Below are 14,092 nucleotides of genomic sequence, written 5' to 3' on the forward strand. Positions count from 1 at the left end.
AGCTTTTACATGGACGCTAGACATGAACACTGTGATATCTATGTTCCACTTGTGGTTAGCTCGTACAACTTGAAGACTCATAAGGGAACAGATAAGTCAGCATTTGTAGTAGTGTATGTGACACACATACCATTCCCCTTTGATTTTTTAAGTCCTAAATTAGGACCAAACTGTGAATCAGTGAAGAAGTTTGCAAGAAGAATAAGGGAAGTGTAGAGAAATGTACAAAAGGTGAACACAAGGGCTATGGAATGCCCAGAACAGCCGAATAGGCCCATGGACAGACAACCAGGCAGTGGGTATTGGTCGCTAATCCCTGTACACCAAAGGAAAAGAAGATGAAGTTCTTGACCCAATACCAGGGGCTGTATCAGGTCACAGAGATGACCCCACCATTTAATGTAAAGGTACAATTTCCGACCAAACTGTTTCTCATGAGCATCATCCGGGTGAAATAATTTAAGGGTATGGTGGATACAGTACCACTACTAGCTGGAATTGATATGGTATGCAAAGGTGCAGTAGGCAGGAAGAAGGAACCTTTAGCTGTTAGACAGTACAAGGTATAACATATGCCTTTTGCTTTAAGGTCACATAATAAGTCTGAGAGACATAGTCTTGATATTTGTGTTATGGGTATGTTTTGCACTGTGTTGTGCTCTGGCGGATTTTGTGTTTTCATGTCATTGCCACAGGTATTTTAGTTTTACTATTGTCAGGATTTTGTTCCTGTTGTTTCTTGTTTGTATTTGTAATTAATTATTCATTTCAGAAGGAGGGAGTGATGCTGGATGGTTCCTTTCCTCACATGGTGAATTTGCACGGACATCCTGGATGATGGGAATGGTCCTGGGTTAGTCATACTTCATCAAGAGTAGAGCAGAATTCTTAACTGTTGATCAATCGTTAGAATAAGGTGTGTTATTCTCTAGGCACTCAGATGTCTGGCTTATAAGCCATCAATGGACACTGAAGTCAACAGTAGAGATCTGGGAAATTAGGAATGAAATTCAGAAATGGGGAGATGTTGTTTTGGAGCTGTATAAAGAGGTGCAGGGAAGTGACATTTTTAGGGAAGTGCAGTGGGAGTACCATGAGTTACAGTTTACCTACAGTACATTAGGAGCACAGTTATAACAGATGGTGGATATTGTACCACAGACCTTAGTTCAGAGAAAAGAAGTTGGTTAAATGCAGGAGGTAAATTACTAAAAATGGCGTTTGGGCTAGTGGATGAGGAGGATGTTCAGGTATCAAATTATACATTTGATCAGTTCCAGCAAATTTCATGTTCTACAAAGGGTGTTGTAGAATGGCATGCAACTTGATTGTGTTGTTTACAGCAGGAAGTATTAAACAATACAAGGAGTTAACTATTGAGGTAACTTGGTATATCAGTGATACAAAGAAGGTGCTGAATAACAATCTGAGGGAGATGCAAGAACAATTAAGTTTGTGGTATAATAAGTTGTCCATTGCAAGGTTGCTCCTTGCACTGGAAAACTGGCTGGGCGACACAAGAAGTGAGGTGACAGTATCGCAGGATGCAGTAAACGGACTGCTCAGTCCAGTGTTGATTCTCTGGTACTGCACGCCGCGGAATTTGAATCCCCGCCAGTCGGCATGGACGTCGAAGACCCCTAGAGGTCTCTGCACCATCGCGCCATAAGCTGTGGCGGTGCGCACCTCCTGGCCCGCTTTTAGTGAGAGGGCACCACAGTGAAACACGTGGTCCAAGGGGCCAATAGCGGCGCCCCCGACAGTATACTTAAGCGCCTGCCTCAGGCTCAGCCAGCAGTCTTAACATCGCATTGTGTCTCGGTACATATCGTCTCAGACAGCGTATTGACTTCGTGTTTCTATTCCAGTGGACGTGGTTGTCTTGTTTTGGTTTGTACTCTGTTGTCTGTTCTTGCTGTGTTGTAAGGTCTTCCATTGGTCGTGTTCGTCCTCTCCCGTTGTGTTGTTCGCGGGCCGCTCCGCGGGTCCCGCCGCGTTTCCGTAACTACTATCCCGCGACCGTTCTAGTCGCCGTTACAACAGATTCCAGCATGAAAGTTTATGTTAGAATTACACCTAGTGGAGATGCAGTTGCCAGGAGAATTAAGATGTATAGTGGAAGCAATAAAATGTAGTTTAGCATCAGTTTTTCATATGGCTAAGGTAAAAAAGGATGGAGCAACGGCATATAATTCGGTTCACTTACCTATGGCATGGTTTGGTTCAAAATTTCAGTGTTACACCATTTGCCAATATCCAGAGAAATGGGGAGGGGGGAGAATAATACTAAAATGGATGTGAAAAGGATACAAAAAGTATTCTTGTATTCAGATAGTAGGGGTCATTATATAGTTAGTGGATTTGAAGAAGTGCACTCAGTGCAGTATTGTTGTCCGTCTAGACCGAATGGTACAGACTGAGATGCAGACGTGAGGCACGTATGTTTTTATGGGAAAGGAATGAGACAAGGTGTGAAAAGAAAATCTTGCCCACAGGGTCTCACTTCAAAAAGGTAGGGAGGCATTGGCTGTACTCGGTCTTCTCTCCAGAAACTGTGTTGTCAAATTGCTGTGAAAAAGGGGCCGAGAAGATCAGAGTTGCAGGGAAGTGGTCTTATCATTAATGGTATAGCTTGTGAGATGGTCGGGAAGGATTTTGACCTTCTGGCTACACTCACTGGTATGGCTGTAATGGCACTCATGCAGAATACATTCTATTGGCTGGAAGGGCCACTTTAACTTACCTTAGTGCCACCCTCAATCCTGAACTTATATATTCATTAGACAAATTTATTGAATCACAGCAGGAGGCAAAATTTCAATAAAGTGGATGTTACAACATATTCAAAATTTTAAGAAATTGTCAGCACAAGATTACACTAATAAGCATTTCAGTTAACAGTTGTGGCAGGTTTCTATTGGGTATTTGCATATTTGATTTCCAAAATAAACATAAACTTGCAGAGTCTACAGATCCACTGACACATCAGTTGCCAGTCGAGTGGTTAGCCTGCATAGGTAGAGGGAACAGTTGATCAAAATGAAACCTCTGTATTAAGCAATATAATTTTGTGATGCTGGTCAACGGTGGAGCACATGGAGCAGTTAATATGGTGTGACCGAGTGTGAAGTAACATTTTGTAGCTCAGGCACTTGCTCGCTACTGAGAAACCCACATGCTGCAAATTTAACTGGGCCTAGCAATTCGTGCCCAGGGCAGAACCATTTAGGAACAACTGACAGGACAAGTGCAATGAACAAACTTACTCATACCCCTCCAGTTTGACTATATCAAAAGCAGAGGTATAAGGGTACAAATAATCAAGCTTAGGGGCTAAAAACGTTCAGTTGCCTGCCATTTAGTCTGCATCTTGAACTGCAGAGGATGATGGGCTTTTCAAGTTTCAGAGCAACCATGTCCCACACTCGGTGATGAATATCGGCTGACTACCTGCTGCTGCCTCACTTACAGAGATGTGCCCTTCTGGACTCCTAGCTATCTAGACATCCTTGGCCACTATCCCGGTCTTCGATCCCCGGGTGGGTTTACGGGGCACTGCTGCTCGGCAACAGGCATCTGGTGTCGACTACTGTACCCAAGCACACGATACTGGGACCACGAATAAGCACAAGGGTGTGTCGCCAGCAAGTCTCCAGAGGACCTGGGTGGCCTGCAACCATTCTGCACAGATGGCAGCATGCACGGTGCACTTGCTGGTGGGCTGCTTGGCCTCGCAGTAGCTGTCGCTTGCAACCCACGGCAACGGTCGTCACCAGCAGATCAGGGTGTCAGCACTTTCCATGATCAGCTGCATTTGCAAGCACACAACATGGCTGTGAGGACAGTCAGAGTGCTGTATAGGACTGTTTGAATAAATGCCTGTCAACACTACCACTGTCTGGTTGTCTGTCCTAGCATAAATTTGCTCTCCCTCACCATTTCTCCCACCCATCCTGATGTGTAGCAGCCCGGAATCGGACACATTGTAGCACAGCTTAGTTCTTTTTGCATTAGATGTGGACTACAGTGAGCCTTAAAGGGGCTTGTAGAGGCACCATTCAGTTCATGTGCAGTTCCTGATAAAACCTGAAAAAGGCTTTGTTCACCATGTTTTCATCTTCAGCAGCAGACATCTAAATAACAATTGTAACAAATTACTCAAATTTTAATGGTATGTTCTCTAAGCATTTATCTAGAAGTGCCATCTTCCTGTTTTCAAAAAATATTCATCCATTATTGAGAAACATGGTTTTTGGGTGCCAAAACCAAGCCACGGATTCCAAGATAATCAGGCACAGCAAATGTATGTAATTTTTATGACATGTTGCTGAGATACCAGTCTCTAACATCCTTGAAATGTTTCTTGGTATCTTTAGCTGTGTCTTAGATATAGAGGTTCAAAGTTACCCTACTTATACTTGTAAATATGCTTGTAAAATCCGGTTTGAGGTGAAAACATAATATGCAAAGTGACCTAGCATGGAAAAATATTGTATCAAGTGTCCCCATTGTCATCAGAAGGGTTCTGGGAACCACATGTTGTAGTACTGCAGCAAATGCAATTTTTTTTTGCATGTAAATTCCAATTAAAAATTCATTGTGCATTATTCCAATTTCACATAAGTAAACTATCTAAATTTTACTGACCCATAAAAGTTGTTTTCTTATGAGTGACATACCCTGCTGCAGGTGGGAAAAGAAGGTAACAAGCAGAAAAATACTCTTATCAGAGCACAAAAAAGTTGAATGTACTCCTGTTTACAAGACTGACTCAGAACTAGGGTACCAGATGCCTCAATCTACCTTCTTCAGAAACTTTAAAAATCTTCCCAAAATTTTTTACATGCAAACATATTCATACTGTTCTGTGCTGAGAGAGGAGGAGGCAGGGGTGGTGGAAAGAGAGACAGAAAAGTAATAAATATTGGAAGATAGCAGGCAGTGGTTGTGATACAGAAAGGGTGAAGGTGACAATCAAAGTGAGAGATGGACGGCACCAGTAGGAAGGAAGAAATGAATGAGACAGTAGCAATAAGAGAGAGCAAGAGGGAGACAGTGACAGTGAGACAGTAGTAGTAGTAGTAGTAGTAGTAGTAGTAGGACAGAATGAAGAGACTGTGACTGTAAGACAGGAACCAGTGTCAGAGCGACACAAACAGATAATGACAATAAGTTGGGATGAATGAGTGAGTGACACGTGCAGATGGGTACGAGCGACTTACAGTGCTGGACTAGTGGGCGTGAGTGAGCTTGTGGGAAAAGGTGAGTTGCATGTTAAAAAGGACATAGATATGTACACATGCCAAAATTTTTGGGAAAATTTTTTTAGGGTGCTGAGGAAAGTACAATAATGTCATCAGAGTCTTTTAAACAGGAGCATCTTCAACTATTTTTGTGCTCTGGTAGGAGTGTTTTTCCATTGGTAATAGTTTGTGTACATCAACGGATACATATGTTCAGCATACCTTTTGAGAAATTCCATTTGAGAGAGCCACAGCGTTTGGAAACCAGTTGTCCAAACATATGAGAAGTGCATATGTCACATAATTGATTTAAGAACTTTAATAGTATCAAACTCTCACAATTTTAACATAAAAATTTACACACTGTAATATCAAAGTACACATTCACCATTATCAATATTTCACTTCACACTATGATTATGAACACAAGTCTGTGAAGTGTGATTATGTAAGCACATGAATGAGGGAAGCTATTTCTTTCAGTAATTTCTGGCTACACTCTGGAAGTTGGTCTTTCTGTAATTATTTATTTATTTATATTATTATTTTTTTTCCTTTGAAGACAGAGCTTCTTGCCCTTCCTGTCTCAACTTACACAGATTCCTACCTGTGGACTCAAACCGTGTCAGTTTTGTTGTTGGCTGCAGGTACAGTCAGCTGTGAACAGCTGCCTATACCTGGTGGGGATGATATCTGCAGGTGGTCAGCTTGTAAGCCCATCCCCATTGGCAATAAACTGTAAGGTAGCTTTGTAATTTTCTAGACTTCCTTGCCATTTTCTCAATTTTTTTTTTAGGTCGAGGAAGGGAGTATGTATCTCTGCACATATGAAATATCCAAATTCTTATCACAGCTGTATTTTTCTAAACCTTATTATCCAGTGCAATACTTACACACTATGTTGTTGTTGTTGTGGTCTTCAGTCCTGAGACTGGTTTGATGCAGCTCTCCATGCTACTCTATCCTGTGCAAGCTGCTTCATCTCCCAGTACCTACTGCAACCTACATCCTTCTGAATCTGCTTAGTGTATTCATCTCTTGGTCTCCCTCTACGATTTTTACCCTCCACGCTGCCCTCCAATGCTAAATTTGTGATCCCTTGATGCCTCAAAACATGTCCTACCAACCGATCCCTTCTTCTAGTCAAGTTGTGCCACAAACTTCTCTTCTCCCCAATCCTATTCAATACCTCCTCATTAGTTACGTGATCTACCCACCTTATCTTCAGCATTCTTCTGTAGCACCACATTTCGAAAGCTTCTATTCTCTTCTTGTCCAAACTGGTTATCGTCCATGTTTCACTTCCATACATGGCTACACTCCATACAAATACTTTCAGAAACGACTTCCTGACTCTTAAATCTATACTCGATGTTAACAAATTTCTCTTCTTCAGAAACGCTTTCCTTGCCATTGCCAGTCTACATTTTATATCCTCTCTGCTTCGACCATCATCAGTTATTTTACTCCCTAAATAGCAAAACTCCTTTACTACTTTAAGTGTCTCATTTCCTAATCTAATCCCCTCAGCATCACCCGATTTAATTTGACTACATTCCATTATCCTCGTTTTGCTTTTGTTGATGTTCATCTTACATCCTCCTTTCAAGACACTGTCCATTCCGTTCAACTGCTCTTCCAAGTCCTTTGCTGTCTCTGACAGAATTACAATGTCATAGGCGAACCTCAAAGTTTTTACTTCTTCTCCATGAATTTTAATACCTACTCCGAATTTTTCTTTTGTTTCCTTTACTGCTTGCTCAATATACAGATTGAATAACATCGGGGAGAGGCTACAACCCTGTCTCACTCCTTTCCCAACCACTGCTTCCCTTTCATGCCCCTCAACTCTTATAACTCCCATTTGGTTTCTGTACAAATTGTAAATAGCCTTTCGCTCCCTGTATTTTACCCCTGCCACCTTCAGAATTTGAAAGAGAGTATTCCAGTTAACGTTGTCAAAAGCTTTCTCTAAGTCTACAAATGCTAGAAACGTAGGTTTGCCTTTTCTTAATCTTTCTTCTAAGATAAGTCGTAAGGTTAGTATTGCCTCACGTGTTCCAACATTTCTACGGAATCCAAACTGATCTTCCCCAAGGTCCGCTTCTACCAGTTTTTCCATTCGTCTATACAGAATTCACGTTAGTATTTTGCAGCTGTGACTTATTAAACTGATAGTTCGGTAATTTTCACATCTGTCAACACCTGCTTTCTTTGGTATTGGAATTATTATATTCTTCTTGAAGTCTGTGGGTATTTCGCCTGTCTCATACATCTTGCTCACACTACTGATGTTAAAAACAGAGTGTTCATGCTGAAACATTTACTTAATGAAATATTCAATATTTATAATCTGTGAAAACTATGCGCATCACAAAATTTTCTGCTTCCAAAAATGTATACTTTTACTACAATAGAATTATATTTAACTTAATGAAATATGTCAATCAGAAAATTTGAGTTTCCAGACATTGCTTGATGAACTTTCCTAAGTTCTAGGGATAAAAGTGCATGCCCAAACTTCTGCTACTTAAAACAGAACCCTTCATTTAAGCCATTTGAAAACTATACAGTCTACAGTTAAACAAAATACACTGGTGTCCCAAAACAAAGAAACAAAAAGAAATTTTGGAAGGTTGTATTTTTTCACAAAATAGTACAAACAGGTGATAGTAAAGTACAAACAGTGTAAAAAATACAGAATATAAACAATTGCAAGATGCATAACAGTAGACAAACGTGTTCTTTGTTTTTTCCAACTTAACGAATTTGCACACACATTCCAACAACTGGTTAATGTGCTCAGTAGGGCTTGTGACCACTTCTGGCAGCAATACAGTCCTGACGATGTCTGGGCATGCTGCGAATGACGTCATCAATTTCACGTTGAGGCAATAATGCCCATTCTTTCTGCAGAGCTGCTTGCAAGTCTTGCAGAATGGTTAGTGGATGCTGGCGTTATGCCACCTGTCTCCCTAGTGCATCCCAGACATGTTCCATGGAATTCAAACTGGAAGAGCAAGCAGGTTAAGCCATGTGTGCAATATCTTCTGTTCCTAAGACAATGTTAGCCACCAATGCTCTATGAGGTCAAGCATTATTGTGCATCAATACAAAGTCTGGGTCCACAGCACCTTGCAAGAACCACATATGATGTTCCAAGATCTCTCACAATGCCTCACAGCTGTTAAAGCTTGCCAATTTTTTCATGATATCAATTTCTTTTCACAAGGTCTGGGTCCCAAAATCATGTTCCACATTCCCTCCAGATGAGAATCCATTGCAAGTCACTCTCCAGACCAAATTGGGACTAGTCTGTCGAAAGAGCATTTGCCCACTTTTCAACTGTTCAGGTAGCATGTTGACGACTCCACTCTAGACGTTCCCTTCTGGGGTGACACGTCAGAGGTACGCATACAGCAGGTCTCCGACAATAAATGCCATTTTGTCGAAGCCTTCTGTACACTGACTGTCTTGATACAAAATGTCCAGTAGGTGCTGAGAAGTCAGATGCCCGTTGCCATGCAGTACTAAGGCAGCACTGTCATGCCCGTTAAGCCAAATAACATTCCTCTCTTTCTGATGTTGCATGTGGTCGGCCCTGTCCTGGTCTTTGGGATACAGTTTCTGTGTCTATAAGCTGTTGCCATATCTGAGAAACAACAGAATGATTTACATTAAGCCACTGGGCCAAATCAGTTTGCGACTGTCCTGCTTTCGTTGTTCCTATGGCTCTCCAGCGCAGAGAGTCTGGCAGGCATCTTCTATGTACCACGCTGCACTGTGTGTGACAGTGTATGTGAACACAGTGACTGTGGGTGTGGGGCTACCCACCAAATACTACTGTGTTTGACATGTGCAATGACACCATCATTGGTGTGGTTGTCCATTGGCCAAAATGCCATCTTCTGTGAAGAACACAATAGTACGGACATTTGTTGACTGTTTGTATGATTATATCATGAATTTAGACATGGGACGGGGAAACTGGTTTGTTGCTTTAATTTTGGACGCTAGTGTAAATCAGTTCTCTAATGCGTATATGTATTCTCTACTTCTTCTGTCTTTTGTATTGTTACTTAAAATATAACAACTTTGTATTTATGTAATTTGTAAAAACAACATTACACACTTGCAGAACACTACACCAAAGGTTTGTGATTACTCAAGCAGACCGCAGAGCCGGAAAAGCTTTCTGGAATCTTCAGGTTAGCCTAATTAGTGCAGTGCTTATTGTTCACCCAGTGCCTTCCACAATCCTGACAGCAGTCATAAATGCTAGCCAAACAGCAGTTGTGCAGGCTTACACCAACAAACTGACCAACACTGATGAATGTTACATTTTTCCAGAAAGTTGTAACAAGTGCAACAGTGGTGGAATGTGTATGACAAGACTGCTTGCAATTTATCAACCTGTTAAATGTTTCCACCCAAAAACTGAAGCTCATATTATGACAACTTACACCAACCATGAACTGACAGTCTCTGCTTTCCAGGACACCAGCAATAAGTTTTCCCTGGTGGTTAAGAGATGTAGAATCTATCACCAAAATTACAATGGATGTGTGCCACATAGAAAGAGCAGAAAACATTGTGGTGATTATGTTTTGAGCATCTGTGGTGTCGCAAATACCACGGACTACAGAGAACACACCACTGGTCAGGAAGAAGATCCACAACTACACGATTTATTGACTGTCCCTTCCACTGGACTGTGTCTTACCCAAACAGCAGTGCCAGGCAACAAGTTAATACTATGATGTAATGTCTCTTGGCAGAAGCCAAGCCCCTACATTTTATCAAAAATCTGCAAAGCTGCATTCGGTAGTGTTCACAATCTTTCACATCGAGGCGCAAACATGATCATGAAGTTACTGACTGACTGTTTTGTGTGACCATTGATTAAAACATATGCTGGAGGTTGGCCTCATTTGTGTATTCAGTGCCAGCAATGCAATGTGGGATGATACATACATGCCGACATTGGGCAGTTTCGAGGCACTCTAACAACATCCGCCCGTGTGTACATCATCAAACTCTTAGGCTGCCCTTCCACCTGCGGAAGGCTACAGATACCTTTTCACAGTGGTGGGCAAAAGCTATACTCACTGTGCACATTTCTCATGAGACATGAGTGAACACTCTTGTTGTCACGTGGGTAGCACAACTTCACATCACTACAGATCAGAGCTGGCAATTCAAATCTGTTTTGTTTACAGAATTGTCCAAATTGTGTGGCAGCCAGCATCATAATACAATGAGCTAATACAAGGGGTCTATATAATAGTTTGTACAGGGAGGGGGGGGGGGGGAGGGGGGGGGGGGTACTAGACCAGGGGGTATGGTATATTTCTAATATTTTGGAGACAAATGGCAACTTGTAAGTAGCCAAAAATTTTTCAGATCCAAACATGTTAAAAACAGTGCAATACTTTTAAATCACTTTATTCAAAGAAAAACACCTAATGCACTATTTTTGTTTCTTTCCGTGAAAGCTACAGGGTAGGGTGGGGGTTGAGGGGCACAAGCTCCTCTTGCCCATAGGTATGGGCACCTCTGAGCTAAGATCCTGCCAGCAATCAGCAGTGGGATGGTAGAAAGGTGCCATAGCACCCAAAGGGCAGCTCTCATGAGCCACTGTGAGAAATGGGTAAAGGCCCTTCCCTTGGCCCTTTTATACTTTCACAGAGGGTACAAGCAGAATGTCACAGCATTGTGAGCACAAATGGTGTATGGGGAGCCACTAAGCATTCTCACAAACTCACACCTGCAATGCAGCTAATCCACAGCACAAATGCCACAGCTGGTACACCATATCTGAGACCACATAGCCAATATCTTCTGCGTGCCCACTTTGCACCACAGTGACACCCCATTTTTGCCCACAAGGCTTTGGATTACCGTACACACATCATTTTCCACACACGTTGCATCAAATCACTGCTCCAACCATTGTATACAGTCCCTTCTCAGTGCTGTGATGAGGAACAAACCACAGAATCCTGCAAACTCACCAAGGTCTTTATCGAGTGGGTTAAGCCACTCATTGATGCCACAAGCCTCACCACACCTGGAAACACCTGCATAGACACTGACTGCAGTCACACCCCCCTCCCCTCCCTCCCCCACACACTGACTACAATCAACCTCCCCCACCCACAATCACCTCAGCACTGCACCGTCACCGTCGCCAGCAGTTGGCACAAGAGCTGTCTGGTAAATAAAGTAACACGTTGCCTGCCACACATTTAATAACGGAACGTGCAAACAGCTGAGGTCATAAGTGCCCATGTTAAACATAACCTTAGAACACCAATAAGTAAAAGAAGTTAAAAGTGGCCATACATAAAGACATACTGATGGAAGGAAAGATAGCTGAAAACAAGGACTTTCACTTGGAGAAAGGTCCACAAAATATGCCACACAGATAGTGGAAGTCCCCAACCAAAGGTTAAATGTCCTTCATCATGCTGCTATGACAGATAAAAGGTAAAATGCCTGTGCGTCATTTACTAAAATGGCTGATAAGTCAGACGGCAAACATATACTGGAACGTAAGTAGTTAAAAAATGGGCATTGGGTCAGGAAATGTAAAACTGCCAAAAGTTGATGACAATGAGCAGAAACTGATGGAGGTTTATTGCTTAAGAAATGGCAATGGCTAAAAACACAGTTCCCAATATGCAACCTAGCTACAGTGATCTCATGATGAGAGGGTAGAGAAGAGGTCGGCCAAGCCGCAGGGAGAGGTTTAATTCCCATGTAGCTCGTGCAAGTGAAGGGAAGACCAGTAATGATGCCAAAGGGATGTCATCTGCCGACAGGTAGCAACACAGATATCATCCGAAGGAATGGGAGAACCAGCAGGCCGAGGCAGAACTGCAGCCTTGGCACAGTGTCAGCAGCCTCATTTCCCATCAGACCGATGTAACCAGGAACCCACATCAACATCATGGTGGCTCCCTTAACAGCAAGCAAGTTGAAGCTTTCTTGGACCCATTGCACTAAGGTATGAACTGTGTAAATCACACTGATGCTCTGAAGAGCACTGAGATAATCAGAGCAAATGACACAGTTAAAAAGCCTGTGTTGCCGCACGTACTGGGTGGCTCGATAGAAGGCAAAGAGCTCTGCTGTAAAAATGGAGCAGTGTTCTGGAAGCATACTGAAAATGGTCAATGCCAATGACATGGCATACCTGACAGTGCAGTCGGTCTTAGAGCCATGAGTGTACATGAATGTGCTATCAAAAAATTTGAGTGCAAAAGTCAAGAAACTTACAGCAACAAAGTGAATCTGGAGTAGTGACTTTGGGAAGTGAATGAAGTCTAAGATGAACACGGGCTGGTGCACAAAGCCAAGTTGGTGATCGGTTTACATCCATCAGGAACATGGCAGGTAGCATGAAGTTAAGCTGCTGGAACAGTAGCCAAAAGCAAACTCCAGCAGGTACAAGCAAACTCCAGCAGGTACAAGCAAACTCCAGCAGGTACAAGCAAACTCCAGCAGGTACAAGCAAACTCCAGCAGGTACAAGCAAACTCCAGCAGGTACAAGCAAACTCCAGCAGGTACAAGCAAACTCCAGCAGGTACAAGCAAACTCCAGCAGGTACAAGCAAACTCCAGCAGGTACAAGCAAACTCCAGCAGGTACAAGCAAACTCCAGCAGGCACAAGCAAACTCCAGCAGGCACAAGCAAACTCCAGCAGGCACAAGCAAACTCCAGCAGGCACAAGCAAACTCCAGCAGGCACAAGCAAACTCCAGCAGGCACAAGCAAACTCCAGCAGGCACAAGCAAACTCCAGCAGGCACAAGCAAACTCCAGCAGGCACAAGCAAACTCCAGCAGGCACAAGCAAACTCCAGCAGGCACAAGCAAACTCCAGCAGGCACAAGCAAACTCCAGCAGGCACAAGCAAACTCCAGCAGGCACAAGCAAACTCCAGCAGGCACAAGCAAACTCCAGCAGGCACAAGCAAACTCCAGCAGGCACAAGCAAACTCCAGCAGGCACAAGCAAACTCCAGCAGGCACAAGCAAACTCCAGCAGGTACAAGCAAACTCCAGCAGGTACAAGCAAACTCCAGCAGGTACAAGCAAACTCCAGCAGGTACAAGCAAACTCCAGCAGGTACAAGCAAACTCCAGAAGGTAAAAGCAAACTCCAGAAGGTAAAAGCAAACTCCAGAAGGTAAAAGCAAACTCCAGAAGGTAAAAGCAAACTCCAGAAGGTAAAAGCAAACTCCAGAAGGTAACAGAGAAGAAGGGTGGACCCCATACTGGCTTCAAGGGAGTCATCAAAAAAGGGTGCATAGGGTGGGTGGCTGAGCAAGGAAGACACACGGCAAGTGTATCCAATGAGGACATCACGGCATTATGACAGTGGTAGTTCAGCAGCTGCTGCATAGAGAGTCAACTGTACAAGTGTAAAAGGCACCAGAGGCAAAACACATTCCATGATGATGTATTGTTACAACGATGTAAGATGGATGGATGTGCAGACAAATAAAACACCCATAATCTAGTTTTGATTGGACAAGGGATCACTATAAATGAAGGAGGGTAGTCCGATCCGCTCCCTGTGAAGTACTTTTAGGACACTAAGACACTGAGGGACCAGGTAGAGTGTGCAGCCAGGTAAACATGTACAACCAAGAAAGTTTCCTGCCAAGCATGAAACCCTGGAATTTCATATTTTCAGCAAAAAGAAAAGCATCGGGTCCAAGATGTGAAGACAGTGGAAGAAACCCATTGTGCTGCCTGAAATTCTTAATACCAGTGGTCCAATGGTTTTGTCAGTGGAAAAATGAAAGCCACTGTCAATGCTCCTTGAGTGTAGACGATTGAGACA

The 14,092-nt window shown here is 42.9% G+C and overlaps 1 protein-coding gene across 1 annotated transcript; it reads left to right on the forward strand.

Moving 5' to 3' along the window:
- Window positions 1–467: 467 nt before the first annotated feature.
- LOC124551223 lies at window positions 468–13,436 on the forward strand. The gene is made up of 2 exons (XM_047126215.1): window positions 468–563; window positions 12,693–13,436. The coding sequence occupies exons 1-2, from the start codon at window positions 468–470 to the stop codon at window positions 13,434–13,436; spliced, it is 840 nt and encodes a 279-aa protein (XP_046982171.1).
- The last annotated feature ends 656 nt before the right edge of the window (window positions 13,437–14,092 follow it).

The sequence above is a fragment of the Schistocerca americana genome, chromosome 9 (assembly GCF_021461395.2).
Source record: "Schistocerca americana isolate TAMUIC-IGC-003095 chromosome 9, iqSchAmer2.1, whole genome shotgun sequence".
Classification (NCBI taxonomy): domain Eukaryota; kingdom Metazoa; phylum Arthropoda; class Insecta; order Orthoptera; family Acrididae; genus Schistocerca; species Schistocerca americana.

Excerpts from the sequence above, each read along its gene's own strand:
- LOC124551223 (XM_047126215.1), top strand. The coding sequence starts at position 468 with ATGGTGGATACAGTACCACTACTAGCTGGAATTGATATGGTATGCAAA. Across the intron at positions 564-12,692 it reads TAGCTGTTAGACAGTACAAG|GTACAAGCAAACTCCAGCAG; the intron begins GTATAACATATG and ends AAACTCCAGCAG.